The sequence below is a fragment of the Kockiozyma suomiensis genome (assembly GCF_038497685.1).
Source record: "Kockiozyma suomiensis strain NRRL Y-17356 unplaced genomic scaffold V2V93scaffold_2, whole genome shotgun sequence".
NCBI classification, from domain to species: Eukaryota; Fungi; Ascomycota; class Lipomycetes; order Lipomycetales; family Lipomycetaceae; genus Kockiozyma; species Kockiozyma suomiensis.
In genome coordinates this window covers 181,541-202,517 of record NW_027117665.1, presented here as the reverse complement: position 1 = coordinate 202,517, position 20,977 = coordinate 181,541, and the positions used below count along the sequence as shown (strand labels likewise).

Below are 20,977 nucleotides of genomic sequence, written 5' to 3'. Positions count from 1 at the left end.
TCTGTTAGGGTTATAGGGCATCTTTTCACCGTCTTTCTATCGAGTTATAAAGGAGATATTATACAGTTATATTTATTATTAAGGCAATCTTATCCCAGAATTAATAAAAGATTAATCAAAACAGTTAAAACAAAATCGAGCTTCAGCTACTTGTCCGTCGAATCAGCAGGTAACATGAATCCCGACTTGAGCCAATCGAACCCTTCATCCCAGTGATCCCAAAATTGCACAGTATCCAACGGTAAGGTCGGTTGCTCCATAGTTCCGGTATCCAGAATCTTATCTGCTTGGTCAGATTGTGATGGTACCTCTGAAGCTGGAGATACTTGGTTCAGTGAGCCGGCAGTCTGTGGCATCTGTTCTCCCGTGTTGGCAGCTTGCACGGTTGCTTGAGGCGATGTCAGGCTTTCAAAAAACCTCATGCCAGTTCTAAATCATCAAGTCAGTTAAAAAAACCAGATACTATATACAGATTAAAAACAGCAAAAGACATACGTATTCTCCTCAGATTCTGGCCGAGGAGCACTAGCCATTTCAAAAGCCTCTCGAGCTCGTTCTTGCACCTTCTCAATCAAATTGAGTCCACTTTGAACACCGACATCAGATTTCATTAATCTAAAACATTCCAGCGCAATATTTATAATCTCAAAATTCGTCATCACTTCTTCTCGTCTTGTCGGATCTCGTAGAATGTCGAACAGAAGGATGGCGCAAGCTGTCTGTAGAAATATAGAATTGAATCGCATTTTCTAAGGAAGCATTAGTATATGACAAAACAAGAAGTAAGATTATACACTTACTGCAAGCATAGGATCTGTCGAATAAGCGCGGGCAAGTAATAATAAAAGACCACGACCCGCTTCAACAGCACGATGACAAGCCTCAGGTAGAAATTCCCGCTCACTACTTTGAGGAGGAGATGTGAGTCCTTGGACGGCATGTAGTCGCTCTTCTTTTCGAAGAAGACTATCGATTAATAAGAATGGTCGATAAGTCAATGTCTTGAAAAGATAGTAGTCTGATTGAAGTTAGATGACAAAACTTGAGGATTTGAATGAAAAGAGCGCACTTACGACTACCCATAGCAAAAGCATCAGCATGTAAAACAACACCAGGCTTTCCAAAATCATCAAATCTCAGAGCAGGCGGCAAGTCGTCGATCAGGTCACTCAATTGTTGATCAATAAGTTTCGCGCTATCCCAAATTGAAAGCACAGACTTGTTCTTTGGACCATATATTAGAGTCGTACATTTCATACTAACCCTCGCTAATCGCGACATGTGTTTGAGGAAATCTATATCTGGAACTGGAATGTCAAGCTCGTCATCGTTAAATGCGGATGGACGACCAATCAATATAGCCAAAAGTCTCTCAAAAGAGTACAATGCCCACAAAGTGGTTCGCCGATCTTGACTGCTTGTCGACCCATCTTGAGAGTAAGTTGAAAGAGAAGGAAATTCTCGATGGAGGCCACATGCAAATGCTAATCGAACCGCTTGACCAGAAAGCGTATACGATAAATTGAAATTTCCATTCATAGCCTGCAAGTGACACAAGATAAGTAAAACTTTCACTCTGTCGGTGCTAATCACATCTGATGTTGCCTGTAAGATATCCATCGCCCTATCAAAGAGCATCTGACTCCATTCAGTCTCTCCTTCCAAGCTCGCACCAGTAGCCAAGACACCCAACATTCCCAATTCAGCGTTTAGTAATGGATGCGTCGACTTGTATGTCAATGTTACGACGCTATCGATGTAAGCTCGTGGGTATACTGGCATGATATAAGCGAGCGTTCGATAGTGATTGTCCACAAACTTTGCCGCCGTTGCTGGATCCAAGAACTTAATGCCGCTCCTAGTTGCAGAGCTCTGAGATGTTTTGTTTGAATTTCCCCCAAGAAACAAGTCTCTGAAGCCATACGCCTTGATACCTTCAGGTACATCACCCACGCCGCCCATTTCCATTGACCCCGTACTAATTGCTTGATGAATGTGCTGGATGAAAGAGAACGAAGAGGCAGGGCCATAATAGATAAAGCTATCTATTCCTGGATTTACCGCAGTGATTCCACTGTAAACTGAGTTATGCATTGGACTGTTTCGAGCTTGATCATTTAGGCCCGCAGAAAGAATGTCTAGCCCAGATCCTGCAGACGTTTCGGATGTAGCGTGAAGCGGCAGCTGAGGCGAAGGCTCTGTTTTTCTCCTCTTAGACTCGCTCACGCCTGAAAAAAATGCGCTACTGCCTCCTGCAACGCTAGTGCTTGCCAGTGTGCTGCCGGTTTTGCCATTACCATTGCCATTGCTATCATATGGCCCGATAGGATCGTCTTTGTAAAAGCATTTTGCGCCTCGTACTGAGCACTGACCGCAACTTGGACTCACACCGTCGCATTTAACTTTCCTGCGTCGACAAATCTGACATGCTCGTCGAGTTCGTAGACGCGGATACTCGGGAATGGGGGATGCTAAAGAGATGATAGAAAGAATGAGAACCAGTAAAGCCGCCTTTTTTTTTTTTGGGGTAGTATCACTTACGCTCGCGACGCACAGCCATTATATCTTATATTTTGCTTTGGACCAAATAAGTAAACTTACAGGCCCGAACGGCCGTTGAAATATTGTTCAGAATGGAATGGAATAGATGCAATGGTTCTCCAATTGCTGCAAACAGCAGCTGAGGAAGCAAAAGCCAGGCGGGGCTCGATCATAGTAGAGGGGTGATGATATATTAATTACGTAATAACATTTAGGTTTAACTCACTTAATTTTCTGCTTCAAGCCGCACGTCGCTTTCCATTCTCCCAAAGAAAAAAAATACTTTGCTAAGATTTGTTCAAATAGAACCGACACGACTCTAATTGTTACGATGACGAAAGAAGAGAAGACTTCAGGTGCTGTGTCTGCAAAGCGGAAGCGTAGTGAGACCTTTGAAGAGATCGAAATTGACGTCTCGCAGCCTGAACCACTTTCAAAAAAGGAGCTTCGTAAACGCAAGAAATTGGGTATTCCGCTTGATGCACCCCGCGAACCAGTCGACGACAACGAACAACAACAACAACAACAACAACAACAACAACAACAACAACAACAACAGCAGCAAAAGAAGTCAGAAAAATCGTCTAAAAGGAAAGAAGATAGCAAGGCTAAAGAGTCAAAAACGCAGCCAAAGACGGAGTTTGGGGTGTGGATTGGAAATCTAGACTATTCTACTACTAAGGAGGACCTTCGTCGGTTGCTTGTCGAAAAGTCTGCTCAAGCAGGATCCAGTGGTGATATCAAGTCCGATGAGATTGTTCGTGTCCATATGCCTAAAGGCCGTGATGGAAAGCGAAAGGGGTATGTCTACCTTTTACTAATGTCATCAAAGATTGCGGCACTAACTAGGATTCAAAGCTGCGCTTACGTTGACTTCACAACTGAAGAAGGAATGAACCGCGCCATAGCACTTTCCGAAACCCCCTTCGGCGGTCGAAAAGCTCTAATCAAAGACGCTAAAATTTTCACAGGTAGCAAAAAGGATCCTGACTCTGCTGCTTCTACAACAAACAGCTCAAGTACCATTGCTACACAAGGCCGAAAGCCAACAAGAATTCTTTTTATTGGAAACTTACCTTTTGAAACAAAATCTGAGCAACTTGAACAAAAATTTACTATTGACGTCAAATCTCGGCCTTTGACTTCAACAGGAGAAGAAATCGAGCACGCAGACGAAATAGAGATCACAATCAAGCCAGTAAAAGTCCGAATGGCAACTTTCCAAGATTCAGGATCATGCAAAGGTTTTGCATTCATTGACTATCGTAGTGCCTATGAAGCTGGCAAAGTCTTGGAAAGTGTCAGTTCGAAATTCACATTTTTGGGCCGGAATGGGGTAAAGGCAGAGTTTGGAGAAGATAGATCGCTGCGGCACCGAGCGCCAAATGCTGACGACAGATCAGCTGGCTCTGAATTCATGAATCCTGAAAGAGTCAGTTACATTCAGAATAAACCGTCATATTCTGAAGCAAAGAGAGAGGTCAGACGCGATTATAAGCGTAATATCCCAACCGATGAGAAGCCAGCTGATCAAATTTCAGAATTTGATCCCAAACCCAGACCTGAGAGATCAGAGACGAGAAGGAGTGGTAAGCCCGCGAGAATAACACCTGGTATGGCATTGGCAAACTCGCAGAGAGGCAAAGTGTCGATAGTCCCCTCACAAGGCAAAAAGATTACTTTCGCAGAGTAAAAGTCGTTGGATGTAGATTTAGAGATTTAAAGACAATAAAAAAGTAATTAGGGAAATATTTTTATAAAAGAGGGGTAAAATAGAAACTATGAAACAAAAAGCGTCACCATAATAGCGACACGATAAATATATGTATAAGGTACATCACAAGTATCCTATTCGTTAGGTGTCAACAAATCCGACAATTAAGCCATCGAGTCATCATACCTTTCTCCATCACAACCCGTCCCCTCCAAATGAAATCGTACAAAATGTCAGAACTAGCAGCCAATCGCAATCATATGTCAGGTGAAATATAGCTTCTACCTAGGTTTGATTTTCTCACCTTGCTTTCATCTCAATTAAGCACCAGTCTGTAAAGCTATTTGCTGCTCCATACGCTCCTTGATCAGAGGGTATCTCTCAAGAAGCTTAAGCTGGACATTGACAGCCTCGACGTATGAGGCAGCCTGAATGATTTCGTTCTCGTTTCTTGAAAGCTCGAGCTGTTTTTCAAAGTACTTCAGCGCCTCTTCCATTCTGTTTTGCGTCATCAACAGCTGTGCTAAAGATCCGACAGCAAGATCGTTCTGCGAGTCCACTATATATCAAAATATTGTTAGCAACCCAGATTAGTAAACAAGACAAAAAAAATTCCAACATACACTCCAAAGCACTTTTCAATAGTCGCTCGGCCTCCTGGACAGTTCCTTGCTTGAAACTCCACAAAATAAAAGCCTTATTAATCAAAGGGAGAACATTAACACCCGCATCTCCCTTCTTCTTCTTCTCCAGTTCAAATGCCTTGTCGAACATTTCAATAGCTTCCGAAAACTTTTGGTTATCCATCAACACCTCGCCATAATAATTAAATACCTCAGGGGCTTCGGGGAAGTTCTTTGTGCATCGCTTGAAACTTGTCATTGCGGTCGAAACATCTCCAAGCTTGTACTGCATGACAGCAAGCTGAATATGTGACGACATAAACTCCTTGTCCATAACGATTGCCTTTTGATAATCTTTGGCTGCATCGTCAAACTCGCCAAGCAAAAAGTGCACTTGTCCTCGGTGATAGTAGATATCTGGATCCTCTGGGTTAAGATTGATGGCAGCATCAAAGTCCTCATTGGAACGAACAGGTTCACCAACCTCAATAAATAGCAATGCTCTCTTGATAAGAGCAGATATGGACGGCGCAATCGCAATGCTCTCGGTGAGGTCATTCAACGCACCCTCGTTTTCCACCATCCAGAATTTGAACGAACCGCGAATTTCGTAAGCCCATGCCAACTCTTCGGTCTTATTCTCAATAGCTTTTTCAACCAGAGACAAAGCCTCATATAGGCCCTCGGTAGTCTTCTTGTCCATTGCCTCAAGAGCTTGCTTGAGATAAAAATTTCCGGTACCTTCTTCAGCACCAACGATGGACTCTGGGACTTCCCGCTTGTGGAAAGAGTCGATGTATGCATTCACAAAGGATACCGAAGGTAAAGTTTTGGGCTTGCTTTCCAGCAGTCCTTTGGCACGCTCTTCACCGCAACGCATAAGCATTCTGTCAATGGACTTTCCTATAGGATCGTTGGGAGTTCCCGAGAGCAAAGCCGCAGCAGTGTAGTCCAAAACAGACTCCTGATAATTTCCCAACTTTTCATAAGCTTGCGCACGGCGGCTCAGAGCCTTCAAGTAAAGATTATCGAGTTCTAGAGCAGTAGAGGCGTCCTCGATCGCCTTCTCGTATTGTTCTAGGGCATTGTAGCAGGCAGCCCGGTTATTGTAGTAGACCGCATCTTTGTTGAGAGAAATAGCCTTGGTGTATAGATCAATTGCCTTCTCGTAGTTTTTCGACTTGAATTCCGCATTGCCGGCGTTTTTGTATTGAAGAGAGTAGTCTTTCAAAGTCTTAAGCCCATTGTCAGCTGTCTGCAAGGATACATTTAATAAAAATAAAACAAACCTCTTCCGAGAGTCCAGAAAGATCGGTAGGTAAAACAGGCAAGTCAGATTTGTCCTCAACAGGTGCACTACTCTTGTCGCTCCCCTTGTCCTCGCCGGCTGCCTTAGCTTTAGCTGATGTGTTAATAGAATGATACACTTACTCAAAAAGAAGTGATGTACACACCTTCGGCCTTCTCTTTTTCTTTCTTTGCTTTCTTCTTGTCTTTCTTGCGTTTCTTGTCAGCCACCGCCTTTGCATCGGCAGGCTTCGGGCTGCCGGATGACGACGGTGGTGCACCAGGCTTGTCGCTGTAGATCACGTAGTATGCGCCTGCGCCGCCGACTACCAAAAAAGTAGCAGCCGAGATACCATAGACAAGAGCCTTATGTTCAGTCACAAAGGTAGAGAAGCGAGACCATAATGATGGAGGCGCCGCCGTTATAGAGACGGGTCCCGTGGGAGCCATTTGTAGTACTAGGAAGTTTGTAGATAGAACCGGAAAATATAGGAATGCAGAAGCAACACAACTTCAGAAGCTCTTCCTAAATAAGCAAAGTCAGTATATGGAAATTTCAGTGTTATAAATGCGCGAAGATGCGTGAGAATGAGATTGTTGTCTGTCAATCAGTTTAAATACCCATGAACGGACACCCGATGACTAGACAGAGCATTGCGATGCAAGTTTGAGCGGCGCTTCTCATTCAAGCACAAAATCAAAAGATTAAATAAAAAATAAAGGAGTTAGCTCACTATTAAAAAGAGTATTGGTCAAGAAAATGGACGGAAATGGAAGTGTCAACTGTTGGCCGTAACAATTTCTGCTTCTTTCCGCAGACTTCAGAACAATTTTAAACTTTGCTATACCGCACTTTAATTGTTACCCGGCTCACTCACTTAATGAAAGCTCACGAAGTAACTAGTGATCTGTATACATTTGCTTTCTTGAATGTTTAGTTCTATAAAAGAAGTATAATAAATTGTGTAATACAAATTGCACTAATATACAATGAGCCAAAAAAAGATAATGAAACTCCGGCTACAATATAAGTTCAAGCTTTTCCCTTCTTACCAATATGCAAAATAATTGGATTTATCGCCTTCTTCCTCCTCGACGCAGCCAACGCAACAATGTCAAACATCTTCGCATTAGTTTTAGCTGTCGTATTTGTCGTAAGCTGGTCCTCTCCCTCGTCGAGAAGCATGAGCAAGTCGTTAGTTTGACTAGCTGTGGAGGCACCTTGACTCATCGCACCCAATTTCCGCAAAGCTTGTTCAACCACGCGGCCTTCTTCCAAAATCTTTTCGCGTATGTCTTTTGGGTTCGTAGTACGATCTGAATAGACTGCTGTGGATCGGTAAGTGTGGTCTGCGGGCAAGGGTGGCATCCATGATGGGATATACGCCATGTCTTCTTTGTTCCGCGTAGTTGGTGCAATCAGCGCTAGCTCCTGCTGCTGCTTATTCCAGACATCAATTTCTTGTAATGATGGATTCGAATTCGCATCTGTTGCGACTTGATCTGTATTCGAATTTGCATATTCCGTATTTGGCGATGGTTGAAATATAAACTGCGAGCGAATGTATTCATCTTCTAAATCCGAAGTGTGAATACCTTCTTCGGTCATTAGAAACGCTACATCATGAACACCTGGCAGATTTCGCCGTTGTATCATTGCAATATTGTGAAGTCTTGTGAGTAAATGCATGTAATCTGCAATCAGAAACTGTCAGTAACACGTATAAATCAAGCCAATGAAGCGGCATAGAGTCACATACACTCCTCTGCAAATAAAGCAATCATCTGAAGTGCCGAAGGAGTACACTGATACGATAACGACTGCAAAATCAACGCTGACGGTCTGATCATCAGCGCGCTGCTATCATATCCAACGTCCAGCTTCTCAATTAATTTTGAATAGCTTTCAAAATCATCTTGATGCTTCTTTGTATGCAGTTGCTTTAGTGTGCCATCCTCTGTACTACTACTCCTAGATTTCTCAATTTCACTGGATTGGCCAGTCCTTTCAACGCCTGGAGACGGGGGCACTGGATCCCCCATGTGCAATATCGAGCGACTATTTACTCGGTCATTAAAAGTAATTCAGTATTCCGTCATCAGCAGGCACCTCAGCTTTTAGAGTAATATTTAGAAAAGCCAGATGCTCTAATCCGCTCGGGAGAAATGTATTAGAGCGCGATCAGAGTTACCGCGAGATTTGTCTACTTTGGAGAGATGCCGCAATGCTGAGATAGTCGAGGGTTTAGTGTTGATATTTGTCTTCAGATCATATAATTATTTAAAGCGTATTACTTCTATTAACTGTTTTCTTATACCAAATATTTTACAAGAGTCACGGAAATTTTGGGATCTGCAACTGGCTGATAACTACTTGGCAAATAATTAGCTACTTTATCTTTTTATAATTCTCACTATTCGAAGTCTGCACAATGGCCGCGTCAGTCAGCAATCTCGACCAGGATATGGCCGAGCTTCGCAAATCAAAATATGACGCAAAATCCGCAGCTGAAGTATGCTTACCAGTCAGGTTATTTGAGAGCTATAGGCGGCATATACTGACGAGCACTTTTAGGCGAAAGAGTGGATATCTACTATATTATGTCGTGAATTAGGGGATGATGATCTGATGGATATTCTAAAGGACGGCACTATCTTGTGCGAGTATGTTACATGCTCTTCCTTTCTATTTTTTAGTTGAGAAAGATTTTCATTAACTATTGTAGACTTGCGAATGCTGTTGATCCAACTGCAAATTTGAAATACAAGTCATCCCGGATGCCGTTCGTTCAAATGGAGAATATCTCAATGTTTCTACGTGCCTCATCAAACCTCGGTCTACCACAATACGATCTTTTTCAAACAGTTGATTTATACGAGTCTAAAGATCCAGCGCAGGTTCTGCAGACCCTTTACTCGTTCTCACGATATGCGAACAAGAAAAACCCTGATATTTCACAATTGGGACCAAAACTGGTAGAGAAACGAGCTAGTCCTGGCAAATTCTCGAAAGAAGGACAAGGAATTCCGGCATGGAATACGCGGCAATACGGTTATATGGGTGGCGCTAACCAGAGTAGTGAGAAAGTTGTTTTCTCTAAAAGGAGAGATATTGTGAACAACCCTTGAACTCCTTTTTTCTATCTATTGACTTGGTTGGCTTTTTTGTTTGGTTACGGTGCGTTTGGTTCACAAGTTTGATATGGTATTTAGTTATCACATAAGTTATCTTTGTCAATTGGTATTTACATTGTGATTGGTTATTATATATATGCAGTGTTCAGTATGCTCATCAGTTCACTATGCTCTACTAGCATCCTCACAAGCCTTTCGTATTTTATTATATAAAAACTCTGTAAACATGCATACACCAAAATCCGGAGTAATCAATCGATACATATCATTCTTCTCGTAAGATTCAGGAACCATGACTCCATTTTCAACTCTTACTAGTCCAAACATATCTTCAACCTCAGGTATCCTGCCAAAAGGTGGCGGACTACGCTGATCGTACACAGCCATGAAATCGTTCCCGTACGTGACTGCAACCGAGACAAAAAATAGATCGTTGTGAAGGTGTGTTTTGATTGTCGAATGCATGAGGGGTAGAAATGCGAGATTCGGGGTGAATGTCGAGTCGTTGAATGTGGTTAGTTCAGTCAGTGTGCCGATATGAACAGCGGTTGGTATAGGAGACAGTGATATTTTGCTATTCGCATGAACATACTAAAATGAGCTAAAGTATTAGTGAAATGATAACCTATCGCAATGTAAGAAACGCACAACTTGATCATTGTTCGCCAGCTTTGTAATAGTCCGCCTTGTGCTTGCTATTCTTGCTAAAGCATTTCTGTGAGGATAATTTAATAAATGAGGTTTTATGAATAATGTTGGCATGGTGAGTATAAATATAATATTGACTTGGTTTCAGATATATATTTCAATTGCGAATTTTCAACTGAGATATTTTGTTAATAAATTGGGTAATTGAATTTACAGCTGTGCCGCACGCATCGACAAATTTTGGCACTTGCATGAAATACCAATAATTTGAACATTAAAATTACTAACTACAAAGAATCACGTATATCTACAGAGATATCATCAAGTCGAGAGGCAATACAAATATTCATAATAAATAAATAAATAAATAAAACATACAAGAGGAGCGGTTTTTTATCCACTCCATGTCTACAAAACGCAAATACGCTTTAACAAATAATGATGCAATTACCGACTATTTAAAATAATTTTCATATCAGGTCAAGAATAAACTGTGGCAATCATTCAGTCTTTTTATCTTCCCTCCCTCGTCCGGTAATGCTTGTGCTGCGCATTCTAGTACTCTTCGACTTCTCGCTTTTCGCTGGAAAATACAGCTGTACAGCTTTTGCTACCAACTCCTTTTCATCAAAAGCCATCACTCCAACAAGACAAACGCCAAAAGCAGCCATCATCAAAAACTTTGACAAAGAATCAACTTTCCCAATTGCAAATACACAAATTTCAAACATGACTGATACAATAAGTACGTTAATGCCCGGATAACTGTCGCGTCTCGCCAGTGGGAAAAGCGGACTACTAATTCTGCTAGTCACCGCGCGTTTCTCATCAAGAATATCATGGTCCACTATCGCAGTGTCTCTATAATACTTTGCAATCCAGTATGAACATGCACCGATTCTGATTGCAAGATTCATCATATTGGCGTAGACTAATCCCGTAGCTCCAAACCCCAGCACACGAATAAACACATATCCAGCTACGGCGAATGCGACCGTTAATCCAAGCATCAAAAAACTTTGCTCGCGAACAATAGCGGGTGTCGAAATTGACTGAACAAAGGCTTCAAGTACGCCGTTAAACGCTAAAAGTGGGATATAATATGCAAAAGCACTAATCACTGATGCCGCTGAGGCAGATGCTGTCGACCATTTTGAGCCAATAATAAATGACAATAGAAATGGTGCACCTTTTGGACCAAATATACTAGTTAAAAGAGTGATATGGCAATATACACGAATAATCGAGCTCAAGGTATCTGACGACATTCTAAAATTTGAAGCAGAGACTGGCGGCGTAAGGAGCTTGGAGAACAGAGTTCGCACCGTCTCTTCAATTGGCAAGAACACAAGCCTGGCAAAAAGAGATCCATAGTTAGATGTCAACGCATACACTCCCTGTTCTGATATTGTAATGTAAAAACTTGACAGGAATTTATCACCTTCAGTCAAGTAATGCTTGAACGCTGTCTGGATCCACATTGTAGATGCGAGATGTACAGTCTGTCGATCAAAATAAAACCAGGGTGACTGTGATATGGTTTTTTCTTTCCATATTCGCTTCGGAAATATAGCATTTTCTCTGCCGCGAGTAGTTTCCCAGACTAGTAATATGTAAAGTCCAGATAGTACGACTGCATACGCAAGCTGCCCGAGTGCAAACGCTAATACCCCGGTGTCTTCTCTGGTAGATAGAGTGAGAAGGAAAGTTACAGCGCATCGGGCCATCACAGCTCCAGATTCGCATATCGCGCGTAGCTTGTATTGAAGCTTATATTGCGCGAGTGCAAACATCGGCTCGGACGCAAGCTCAACTAATGCCGCAATCCCGTAAATAACCACAACTGACTTAAAGTATGGTAAGTCAGACACTTCATCGCTTGCTCCGTGGAGATAGTACCATGCACAGCTGATACCCGCAAGAGGAATTCCGAGGAGAAAAGGGAGATAGCCAGTGTTGACTACACTTTGAGCTATACCCGAGACAGTACCTTCCACAACGCCGCCCTCAATTCGAAATGGATCTGATTTTGGATGAGTCGTCTGTCGTTGCAATGCAAGCCTAATAGCCTCTCGAGCAAAGAATAATATTGATGAAGACAGCAGCTCCAGTTGTGCCGATACCCCTAGTCTGTCTGGTGATATAAACCTCAGCAACGCTTGATTCAGAGCAAAGGTGATGATTTTTGAAAACAACTGAAGTAAGATCAAGAATGAAGCACCAACAGCAGAATGCGAGACTAGTAGAGTGGGACTGTCGCCAGACTCGGCTTTAGCAGACTGAAGACCCGCCGGTGGTGGGACAACAATAGTCGAATGTCTGCGACCATGCCGCTTTGTTAAGATCGGAGTACGAGGAACGTCGTTCATAATGCTGAAATGAAATTTAAGTCAATTTCTCAATATTATTAGTATAATATTTTCGTGGCGACTCTATCAACTCATTTATAATAGACACGCCTCAACTGCGCAAGCAAAACTGGTGATCCACGACGTTTGCGCCACGGCCAAAGCTAGCGACACTTTCTGCCGGTCAATTATAATAATAAAGCAGTAATCTGAATTGTCGATCTCTCAGCAGTCAATATTGAGAGCGGTGATGTGAATTTTGCCAGCTGCCAAACTATGGATAGCCGTGTACTTTAGCTGAGGAACTTGCTCCTCGACACTGACACCAACATAAGAAATGCACTAAACAGTGATGCAATTGTGTCAAGACTGTGGCTGACAAAGAATCAGGGGCTGTGGCAGTGTTCAGCCGTCTGTGACCGTTAGTTCCTTGTATAGCTCGACTGTCGCTTGTAGCTCAACTAAGACTAGGATCTGTCTATCGTTCAGTATAATACGCGTTTAGCGCAAGAAATTTGGATTCAGTAATATTTTTTCTGCTTATTGGTATATCTGCATCCGAATGTCGACGCGTGGAAGGCGAGGAGATCACTCGCGTAATCCGTATCTCGATAACGTTCCGCTCGATGACACAAACGACAATATCTTCCTAGCTGGATCCGATGACGACGACGACGATTTCTTTTTCGACAACTCAGAAGATGCATCTGACAAAAAAAGTGCGTTCCAACCATGATGACTGAGCCGAGAGCAGCTAATAATGGAATATAGGAAATCGGCACACGACATGGGATCCAGCAGGTGAATTTCGGACTCTGCCAGACTCTCAAGAACGGATATACGTCTCGAAACCGCACTGGGGTCCACCGGAATCAGCCACATCTGGTACAAATTACTTGGAAACAGCAAAGGAAGATATTCGTGGGTTCTCGCTACTGCTACTGTTAACCAATGGTTTGGGACTCGAGAGTCTGAATAATCAACTTTTGGCTGACTCATTTGCTCGTGAAGGTATGGATGATGGCATGCCCGTTTATTTTCGTGCTTTCTATCAAGAAGAGCGTTTTAACAGTTTTGCAGGGTACTTTGTAGTAATGCCGGATCTCTTCTTCAACGACCCAAACGCACCAATCGCTCAACCAACCACTTCTCTAGGCCCAACATCTCTCTTGTCAAGAGTAAAATCTTTAGCAGTCTCATCAGCCACAGGATTCAAGACAGATATGTGGGTAGCACGACATACCGAAGAGCGCACGTGGCCGATGCTAGTACAAATGATTGATGAGATTGTGGATATTTATCGACCGAGAGACATTAGCGTCGTTGGCTATTCGTTTGGTGGGAAATATGCGTTGAAGTTGTTGCAGTTACCCACTACTGAGATTGAAATAAAGGAGAGAAGTATGTCGGAAATTTCAGTCTCTACCTCAATTGCGTCCAATGAGGTTGTGCCAAATAAGACTGCAGTGCCAACGGAGACCGAGACAGACGCGCTTGAAACTTCAACAAGCTCCGTGGGAGAATCGCAGAAGGAAACACGGATTTCCGATGAATCTTTACCACAAGCACGCGCGACATATATACCTTCCACAGAAAGCTCTCCTGATGAACTATCAGAAGAGCAAACAAGGCAGTTTCTACCATCTCTCGACACACCCGCCGCCGCCATTACCACATCAACATCACCAACCTCTGCATCATCCCAGTCCCCCGCTCCGTTCCTTTCCCAGCCAACAGTCAGCAGCTTGACTAACCCTCCCTGGAGCAGTCTAATAAAAACAGGCGTTGTAGCTCACCCCTCACTAGCTGATTCGCGAGATTTCGTCAGACTTCGAAAGTCAGTCTTAATTCTCGCAGTACAAGATGACCCGCTCTTCCCACCTGATATGATCGCTTCAGCAGTGAAGGCGCTCTCGCAAGATACTGTGTTTTACGATGTGAAACTGTTTGATCGGAAACTACCTCACGGCTTTGCGGTCAAGGGTGACTATCCGCTGGATAATCGCCTAGTTACGGAAAATCAAGCGCTTGCGCAACGCGATATTGTCAGTTGGTTGAAAAGTTTTGTGGAATAGTGTATCATAGTTTTGTTCTCCATCAATGCTGAAAATAAGACTTAATAAATTTGATTCTCATCTAACTACCGAGTACAAAGTATCTTAACTAATAAAAAGATCAAGCAAACACTATTAGATAATAAAGCAAACAATAGAAAACGCCTAGAAGTATAAATAATAATAATTGTAATAGAGAAGCCACAAAAGGTTAAAAAAGGGCATACAGCCTCGTAATTCAGGAGAAGAGGAGATGATTGAAAAAAAAAAAGCAAGAATGAATGAACTACACCTCAATTTCCATAGCGATCCAAGCGTCAGAGAGTTGTCCGCCATTAAATTCGAGAGGACACTTGACCAAGTCAAAGCCAACCCAGTAGAAGGTATTCACAAGATTGTGTAATTTCATTATCATGCGGTCAATGCAGATAACCACGCGCTCGCACTCAAGCAGTTCCGAGGCCAAATCCATAACCGCCACTAGTCCAGACTTGAGATCCATGCGCGAATTTGCCATCTCTTTGTCAAAGTAGATAAGCATTGTGCGGTCAACCACGGCACCCATCCACACATTGTTTTCAAAATCAACAAGCTTGAAGAACTCGGTCTGCGTCGCCGGGATGCCGCGATGGCGCGGATAAGCGACACGCATGAGAGCCTCGACAGACGGCGGTGCGCTTTCGCGCACCTTGTTGACAAGCTTCATCATCTCCGTCCCCTCATAAATCGTTGTCCCATTAGCAAAGAGTCTCTCACACTGCAGAGCCAGGTCCAACGACGCCTTCCGCATGTCAGCAGAAGGTCTTGTTCCACGTGGGGCCTCAGGGCCGCCACTCTGCCACTCCACCCAACGTAGTGCGATAATGGAAAGCCGAAGCACCAGTAGCGACGGCATAAGTGTAGCACGAGGCGATGGTAGCTCCGGTAGGGATCACATCACCGCCGTAGTAGTAGTGCTGTTGCGTAGGGATGGGGGCCGTTTCGGAGACCTCGAAAGAGCTGGCTCCGGAACGACCGCCAGTACTACTACTACTAAGATTTGAATTACTCAGAATATTCGCCATGAGAACTGATTGACTAAGATAGTTTGCCGTTAGAAAGACTAAGACGTGGAGAGAGAAGGTTATGTGCCTGGAAAGTTGTGATGGATGAACGATGGATGCGGTGCAGAACAAGGAGAAAACAGGAGATACAAATACGATCGAGGGCTAGGGCTTGGTTTGGGTCTCATGACTCTAGTGCAGCAAAGATGTCAGCAAATTGGGGTTGGTACAGAAGTCTTACGTAACCGCTTCTGCCCCACTCCCATCGCGATATCCAGGCATCTGATCTCACTCCACCACATAGTCTCCTCTTCCCGCCGCAGAATCTCACTCTGGCACTCGTCGTCGAGTGCATCCGCTACACACCACGTTTGCGCTAGCATTTTTTTTTGTCGCCTTTCTGCTCTGGCAGGCCTTTCTGGCAACCCTAATCGTTCGCCCTGTGTTTATAGTCGCAGCACCTGATTCAGATACTGCGTCCGACAGTCCTTCCCCGTTTTCCGCTCGCTTCAGGCTCTCAGTCGCGGCTGCTGCTGCTGCAGCGAGCACGCGCGGCCGCCGGAAACGAGCAGCTGCTCCTCAAAGCCGACCGATGACGCACACATTCCTCGCCCCCCCGCGTTCAAGCTCTGATTCCGTTTTGTTTCCGTCTCATCACGCAGTACCTCTCATTGTCTTTTCTTGCGCAAAGTGTCAGACTCACATTGCTTCTCATTCTTCGATCGTTTCGAAAGCCTTCACCGGCCGCTTTGGTCATGCTGTGCTTGTCCGCGACGCGCGTAACGTCATAAATGGAGCCCCATGCGAGCGCATGCTGATCTCGGGCCTACATTCAGTCGCAGATATTTCATGCGCCGGATGCAATGCAAATTTAGGCTGGAAGTATATCGCCACCGGCGAACGAAGCCAGAAGTACAAGGTTGGATGCTACATTCTCGAACTGCGTAGGGTACTAAAGGAAAGCGTTGTCACCTCCGATCTGTGCCCTAGCTCTCCCTTTGGTTCGCTAACCAACGACAACGACACTTTAGCTTCTGGACATATTGCTGCGTCATCAGATTTAAGACAATGGCTGGATAAAGAACTGGCACGTAAGCTCGATGAAGAAACAAGCCCGCAGCCGACAGCTAGCTCTCTTGCAATTTCTACATGACGGTGACGTATGAAGTTGACTCATTGTGAAATGATATTGATGGTTTATGATTTCTGCTTTTTACACTGGTGTTTTAGGATGGATCGGGGTGTTTTTGGATTTTATTGCTTCTGAGATATGATTGTTTTCTATATATATTTATAAATTACAGCAGAGGTCAATGTAAGCATATGACTAGGCTGGTACTACAGAAGAAACCCATCAAGCCGAGGTTCACCAAGAAACTCCCAGCTGCACCGCAGAATACGTAACGCGTTATATTGCCTCCAAATTTCAGTCACCATTATAGTTTTTCTGCTACTTTCTTCACTCAGTCTTTGGTCAATCTTATGAGGTAATGCCTGACTTCTCTAGCTTCTCTCATTTCAAGGTGACATCCCCGTCCAAGTATGTCCTACACGTCGAGGTAGCGCGTCCTCAAAAGCTAAACTCGTTTGCGCCAACGTAATGTCTTCTCGTGTCAGTCTAGGCTTGGAACTGAGCAATTCTAACTCAGGAAATCATAGGACATGGCGCCAATTAGGTGATATTTTCAATCTCATTTCTTCTGATTCCCGGGTTCGCGCCGTCATCCTCTCCGGTGCTGGCGATCGAGCATTTACATCCGGTCTTGATCTATCCCCGGAAACTCTGGCTCTATTATCAGGCACTGTTAAAGGGGAAGAGCCACTTGAAGAGGAGCGCCTTCGATTCTACAAGCACCGCGTTATTAAAGATTTCCAAGTATGAAAATCGCTTTAGTGTGGTGATCTAACTAAAACTTTGTCACTAGGACTCGATTTCTGCAGTCGAGAAATGCCGGAAGCGTATGCGTAAACTAATCAGTTTCATAAAGGAGACTATAAGCTAACCGGTATCTTATAGCGGTAATTGGTTTAGCTCACGGGGTTAGCTATGGACTAGCAATTGACATTCTCTGCGCAGCCGATATCCGTATCTGCACCAGTACAGTCCGGTTCTCAATTAAAGAAGTAGATATAGCTCTTGCAGCAGATATCGGTACTTTACAGCGATTTCCAAAAATAGTTTCCAGTCAGTCTTGGTTTAAAGAATTAGCCTACACTGCTCGAGAATTCGGATCGGCAGAAGCTGAGCGCCATGGATTTGTCTCGTTCGTCGCGACAGACAAGCAAGATGCTTTTGAAAAAGCTTTACAATTGGCGACTTTGATAGCGCGAAAATCGCCAGTGGCGGTCCAGGGGTCCAAACATCTGATTAACTACAGCCGAGATAGACCGGTCCAGGATGGATTGGACTATACGGCGGCTTGGAACTCATTTGCTCTAGGCACTGATATCATACAGGCAGCCACAGCCGCAGTATCCAAGAAACCTATTGTATTTGGCAATTTGTAATAATACTGTTGTCTGGCACTCCCAGAATTGACAAAACTATCTATACTCAGTCGACATGCCTTTTACGTTCATCCTTCGCAACTGATGCTAGCCTAGGACCCAACATAAGGGAACTGGACAAGATATTTGCAGACATAATATTAATAGTAATACCAGCTTATAAACTGTATATTTCGGCATCCGTCAGAGAATCAATTCAAATTCTCGAGCCCGTTGAATATAGTAGAACCGTCCTGACCGGCAGCCCTTTCTTTATTTGCCCTAAACCGCAACACGGGTTCTGCATGCGAACATTGTGCAGCAAGGCGTTGTGTCATATTAGACTCGTCAATATTGTAATTATTGCATTCAATCTCACCAATAAGTCAGTTTCAAGCAACTACATGCAATAGCATATAAGCTTATTGAGCTTCTGCGCCTGCTGTATACACTAGACAGTCTAAATCTAGTCAGAACACTAACAAGGTAATTTGTGTAATCAGGAAACAGCAATTACACTCGTTTCAACATTTGAAGTCTGCCTGCTGTTACCCGCGTTGTCAGTCATAATTCAGCTGTGCAGATATACGGTCAAATCATTACAGTACTATTTTGCTGAATAATATAGAGACATATCATGCGATCTTCACTTCTATCGACGCTCACCAGCTTCCGGTTTCTCTTGATACTGTTCGCGGCCAGCTGCATCATCTTCACTGTCTTTTTAACACATACTCTAACTCCTTTATACCTCCGTCGCGAGTCAGTCGATTGTTTTGAACATGCACGACTAAAGGCTGAAAGCGAGCTTGGACCTACTACTGCGCCAAACGCACGAAATCTAATTGTCGTTGCCGGACATGCGATTTGGACAGGTGGAAGCCAGCAAGGTAATGCCGACAGTGAATGGTATGTCTTTTTACTAAAGGGTTTCGACTTTGTAAACGAACGATAAACTGATTTTTTGTTTAGGATATTGCGGCCATTCCAGAAAGGACAACAGTCGACGTTTGTCGCGCATATAGAACGTGGAATCGAAGAGCTTGTTAAAGATCAAAACTCCCTTTTAGTATTTTCTGGTGGTCAGACCAGTTCACTTGCTGGTCCAGTTAGTGAATCTCAGAGTTATTATGTTAGCAGAGTATCTTATTTCAAGACATCAAAGAGCTTTATAGCTAACTGAGTTGATAGAATCTGGCTCAAAGTAGAGGGCTTTTATCCTCCAAGACTGAGGAGTTGTCACTTCGCATTACAACTGAAGAATTCGCGCGTGACAGCTATGAGAATATACTCTTCTCAATTTGCCGGTAAGGTGTTTATTTATCACTGTCACCAACCGGTATTAACATGGAATCCTAGGTTCCACGAATTTACTGGTCAATACCCAAGTAACATTACAGTTATTTCTCACAATTTTAAGCGCGGTCGCTTCACTCGCCTTCATCGTGCCGCACTACGAATCCCGGAAGCCAATTTTAATTTTGTAGGAATAGATCCACCGGGGGAGATTTCTAAAGAAGGAGAGCTCAATTCAGCGGTTGTGCCTTTTTCAGCGGATCCGTATGGATGCTTCGATCAAGCTTTGGTTACAAAGCGAGTTGAGCGGAATCCGTTCCGGAGGCGTACACCGTATTTCGAAAGCGTGAGTTGCCATTCATGAAAAGCTGTTTAATGCCTGTAAGCTAACGATAGTTGTCCACGCTTCATAGTGCCCGGAGTTGAATGGATTATTGAATTATTGTGATGCCGAAGGAAGATTTTTTGAAGGAACTTTGCCATGGGATAGCAAAGAATTACACGAAGTGAATGATACGTACTAGAATCACACTAGACTGTCCCTTCATCCGCTCAACTTGTTTTAGAGATAATAAGCACTATTATTGTATATGTACAGATCAAACTTTAAGCCTATATATAAAAACCAACCCGAAAAAACGAAAAACAAAAATAAACTCTGCGCTTTAGTTTATTCAAATAATAAACTGGAATAAACTCTATCGTATTACTGCTCCTAATCATGCGATTTCCGTTGCAACACAGGGAATAAGCGAGCAGCGTGGTGATTAAAAGATGACCTACTAACATTTTGTGGTTTCTTCGATTTCATCGTTAGCATATTTTCCTCCTTATATCTCAGGTAATACTGTTCGCGGCGGGGTAACATACCTGAGTATCATAACATTTCTTCATTCTTGATTCCAGCATCGCACATTCAGGCGAATTCAACGATGTACCAGCCCAGCATGTAAATAGCTCTTGCATAAGAACAGCACACGTATTCACCCCAGAATGATTAAAAGGCTTCGCCATACGCAAGTATTTGAGACGATTACTCGGTGGCGGACGGCGAACTGGTTGGCTCATTGCGTTCGACTCGGGAAAGGTTGGTAGACTGTAGTTGTCGATAAATAACTCTGAATGAGCGTACTCGCGCCGCAGAAACAAGCAATTGAAGTAACAGAGATAGACAAAAGAAATACCACTATTTCTCTCACCAAGAACTTATCTGTTCTCTTCTATATTTGCTACCGAAGTCACAATCAAAGTATTCGGGGAAGTAGCAAAACTATTTTATGGCGTACTTCATATTCGGGTATGTATGCTTCAGCCCTACGGTTCATCTGAGTACGCTATTCAGTATTTGTGGTATAACCGTCACATATTTGACATTCTCTTCTCAGTATTCGCAAAATCCTCGACACGTGAATATATCTATGATTAGCACGTGACTTATTTGACTCTGGGAATGTGTAGGGCTTTTTGGCAATTAGTAACTTACAGCTGTAGTGGCTCAAGTGTTGGGAGCGTGTATATCACCAAAATTGCTTTTCGCCTATGATTCGTTGTAGGCTGCGCAAGGGTGTCCGGTTCGAATCCTGTGGTTGGCGGTTAATTTCACACAGCGTATGGGTAGCCTGCGTCTGTGGCCGCTTTGAGAAATTGAGTATTCTTGAGTAGAGCAATCTAGCAGAGACCTCTTTGCCTCGGGATGGCGACACGGGTAGCAGCCTTGTGTACTGAATTGTGGTTGGTGATGCGACTATGTGCGACTGACTTTTCTTTCTTTTTCTTTTTATCATTGGTAACAATGGCATTA

The 20,977-nt window shown here is 43.5% G+C and overlaps 13 protein-coding genes across 13 annotated transcripts; 6 read left to right on the top strand and 7 right to left on the bottom strand.

Moving 5' to 3' along the window:
• Positions 1-56: 56 nt before the first annotated feature.
• V2V93DRAFT_342460 (fungal-specific transcription factor domain-containing protein) lies at positions 57-2,672 on the bottom strand. Its single transcript, XM_066907828.1, has 5 exons — positions 2,542-2,672; positions 1,074-2,471; positions 801-1,018; positions 496-749; positions 57-429 (listed from the first exon to the last, which is right to left on the bottom strand). The coding sequence occupies exons 1-5, from the start codon at positions 2,558-2,560 to the stop codon at positions 147-149; spliced, it is 2,172 nt and encodes a 723-aa protein (XP_066767746.1). The 5' UTR covers positions 2,561-2,672; the 3' UTR covers positions 57-146.
• A 173-nt stretch (positions 2,673-2,845) lies between these two features.
• On the top strand, positions 2,846-4,462 carry V2V93DRAFT_363788 (uncharacterized protein). Its single transcript, XM_066908692.1, has 2 exons — positions 2,846-3,342; positions 3,400-4,462. The coding sequence occupies exons 1-2, from the start codon at positions 2,873-2,875 to the stop codon at positions 4,232-4,234; spliced, it is 1,305 nt and encodes a 434-aa protein (XP_066767745.1). The 5' UTR covers positions 2,846-2,872; the 3' UTR covers positions 4,235-4,462.
• V2V93DRAFT_110871 (uncharacterized protein) lies at positions 4,405-6,929 on the bottom strand. The gene is made up of 4 exons (XM_066906751.1): positions 6,333-6,929; positions 6,168-6,274; positions 4,879-6,112; positions 4,405-4,814 (listed from the first exon to the last, which is right to left on the bottom strand). Exons 1-4 carry the CDS (start codon positions 6,613-6,615, stop codon positions 4,576-4,578), a joined length of 1,863 nt encoding a protein of 620 aa, XP_066767744.1. The 5' UTR covers positions 6,616-6,929; the 3' UTR covers positions 4,405-4,575.
• A 158-nt stretch (positions 6,930-7,087) lies between these two features.
• Positions 7,088-8,353, bottom strand: V2V93DRAFT_363784 (transcription factor TFIID complex subunit 8 C-term-domain-containing protein). The gene is made up of 2 exons (XM_066908691.1): positions 7,926-8,353; positions 7,088-7,860 (listed from the first exon to the last, which is right to left on the bottom strand). Exons 1-2 carry the CDS (start codon positions 8,206-8,208, stop codon positions 7,199-7,201), a joined length of 945 nt encoding a protein of 314 aa, XP_066767743.1. The 5' UTR covers positions 8,209-8,353; the 3' UTR covers positions 7,088-7,198.
• Positions 8,354-8,361: 8 nt separating this feature from the next.
• V2V93DRAFT_363781 (calponin homology domain-containing protein) lies at positions 8,362-9,496 on the top strand. Its single transcript, XM_066908690.1, has 3 exons — positions 8,362-8,678; positions 8,741-8,829; positions 8,892-9,496. The coding sequence occupies exons 1-3, from the start codon at positions 8,598-8,600 to the stop codon at positions 9,292-9,294; spliced, it is 573 nt and encodes a 190-aa protein (XP_066767742.1). The 5' UTR covers positions 8,362-8,597; the 3' UTR covers positions 9,295-9,496.
• Positions 9,380-10,136, bottom strand: V2V93DRAFT_363779 (uncharacterized protein). Its single transcript, XM_066908689.1, has 2 exons — positions 9,949-10,136; positions 9,380-9,891 (listed from the first exon to the last, which is right to left on the bottom strand). Exons 1-2 carry the CDS (start codon positions 10,060-10,062, stop codon positions 9,466-9,468), a joined length of 540 nt encoding a protein of 179 aa, XP_066767741.1. The 5' UTR covers positions 10,063-10,136; the 3' UTR covers positions 9,380-9,465.
• Positions 10,137-10,280: 144 nt separating this feature from the next.
• V2V93DRAFT_363778 (Rft protein-domain-containing protein) lies at positions 10,281-12,682 on the bottom strand. Its single transcript, XM_066908688.1, has one exon. The coding sequence runs from the start codon at positions 12,315-12,317 to the stop codon at positions 10,449-10,451; it is 1,869 nt and encodes a 622-aa protein (XP_066767740.1). The 5' UTR covers positions 12,318-12,682; the 3' UTR covers positions 10,281-10,448.
• Positions 12,683-12,717: 35 nt separating this feature from the next.
• On the top strand, positions 12,718-14,371 carry V2V93DRAFT_342451 (uncharacterized protein; the record flags this gene model as incomplete). The annotated part of the gene is made up of 4 exons (XM_066907827.1): positions 12,718-13,015; positions 13,068-13,307; positions 13,377-13,714; positions 13,919-14,371. The coding sequence occupies exons 1-4, from the start codon at positions 12,859-12,861 to the stop codon at positions 14,369-14,371; spliced, it is 1,188 nt and encodes a 395-aa protein (XP_066767739.1). The 5' UTR covers positions 12,718-12,858.
• A 228-nt stretch (positions 14,372-14,599) lies between these two features.
• V2V93DRAFT_363775 (ornithine decarboxylase antizyme-domain-containing protein) lies at positions 14,600-15,025 on the bottom strand. The gene has a single exon (XM_066908687.1). The coding sequence runs from the start codon at positions 15,000-15,002 to the stop codon at positions 14,637-14,639; it is 366 nt and encodes a 121-aa protein (XP_066767738.1). The 5' UTR covers positions 15,003-15,025; the 3' UTR covers positions 14,600-14,636.
• A 960-nt stretch (positions 15,026-15,985) lies between these two features.
• V2V93DRAFT_377965 (yippee zinc-binding/DNA-binding /Mis18, centromere assembly-domain-containing protein) lies at positions 15,986-16,546 on the top strand (the record flags this gene model as incomplete). The annotated part of the gene is made up of 1 exon (XM_066911936.1): positions 15,986-16,546. One exon carries the CDS (start codon positions 15,986-15,988, stop codon positions 16,544-16,546), a length of 561 nt encoding a protein of 186 aa, XP_066767737.1.
• A 205-nt stretch (positions 16,547-16,751) lies between these two features.
• On the top strand, positions 16,752-18,108 carry V2V93DRAFT_110677 (ClpP/crotonase-like domain-containing protein). The gene is made up of 4 exons (XM_066906750.1): positions 16,752-16,990; positions 17,053-17,269; positions 17,319-17,352; positions 17,411-18,108. Exons 1-4 carry the CDS (start codon positions 16,884-16,886, stop codon positions 17,899-17,901), a joined length of 849 nt encoding a protein of 282 aa, XP_066767736.1. The 5' UTR covers positions 16,752-16,883; the 3' UTR covers positions 17,902-18,108.
• Positions 18,109-18,235: 127 nt separating this feature from the next.
• V2V93DRAFT_331387 (uncharacterized protein) lies at positions 18,236-19,788 on the top strand. The gene is made up of 5 exons (XM_066907660.1): positions 18,236-18,789; positions 18,853-19,012; positions 19,072-19,187; positions 19,240-19,522; positions 19,590-19,788. Exons 1-5 carry the CDS (start codon positions 18,518-18,520, stop codon positions 19,698-19,700), a joined length of 942 nt encoding a protein of 313 aa, XP_066767735.1. The 5' UTR covers positions 18,236-18,517; the 3' UTR covers positions 19,701-19,788.
• V2V93DRAFT_363765 (MRP10-like protein) lies at positions 19,737-20,539 on the bottom strand. Its single transcript, XM_066908686.1, has 2 exons — positions 20,047-20,539; positions 19,737-19,975 (listed from the first exon to the last, which is right to left on the bottom strand). The coding sequence occupies exons 1-2, from the start codon at positions 20,242-20,244 to the stop codon at positions 19,892-19,894; spliced, it is 282 nt and encodes a 93-aa protein (XP_066767734.1). The 5' UTR covers positions 20,245-20,539; the 3' UTR covers positions 19,737-19,891.
• Between the last annotated feature and the right edge of the window lie 438 nt (positions 20,540-20,977).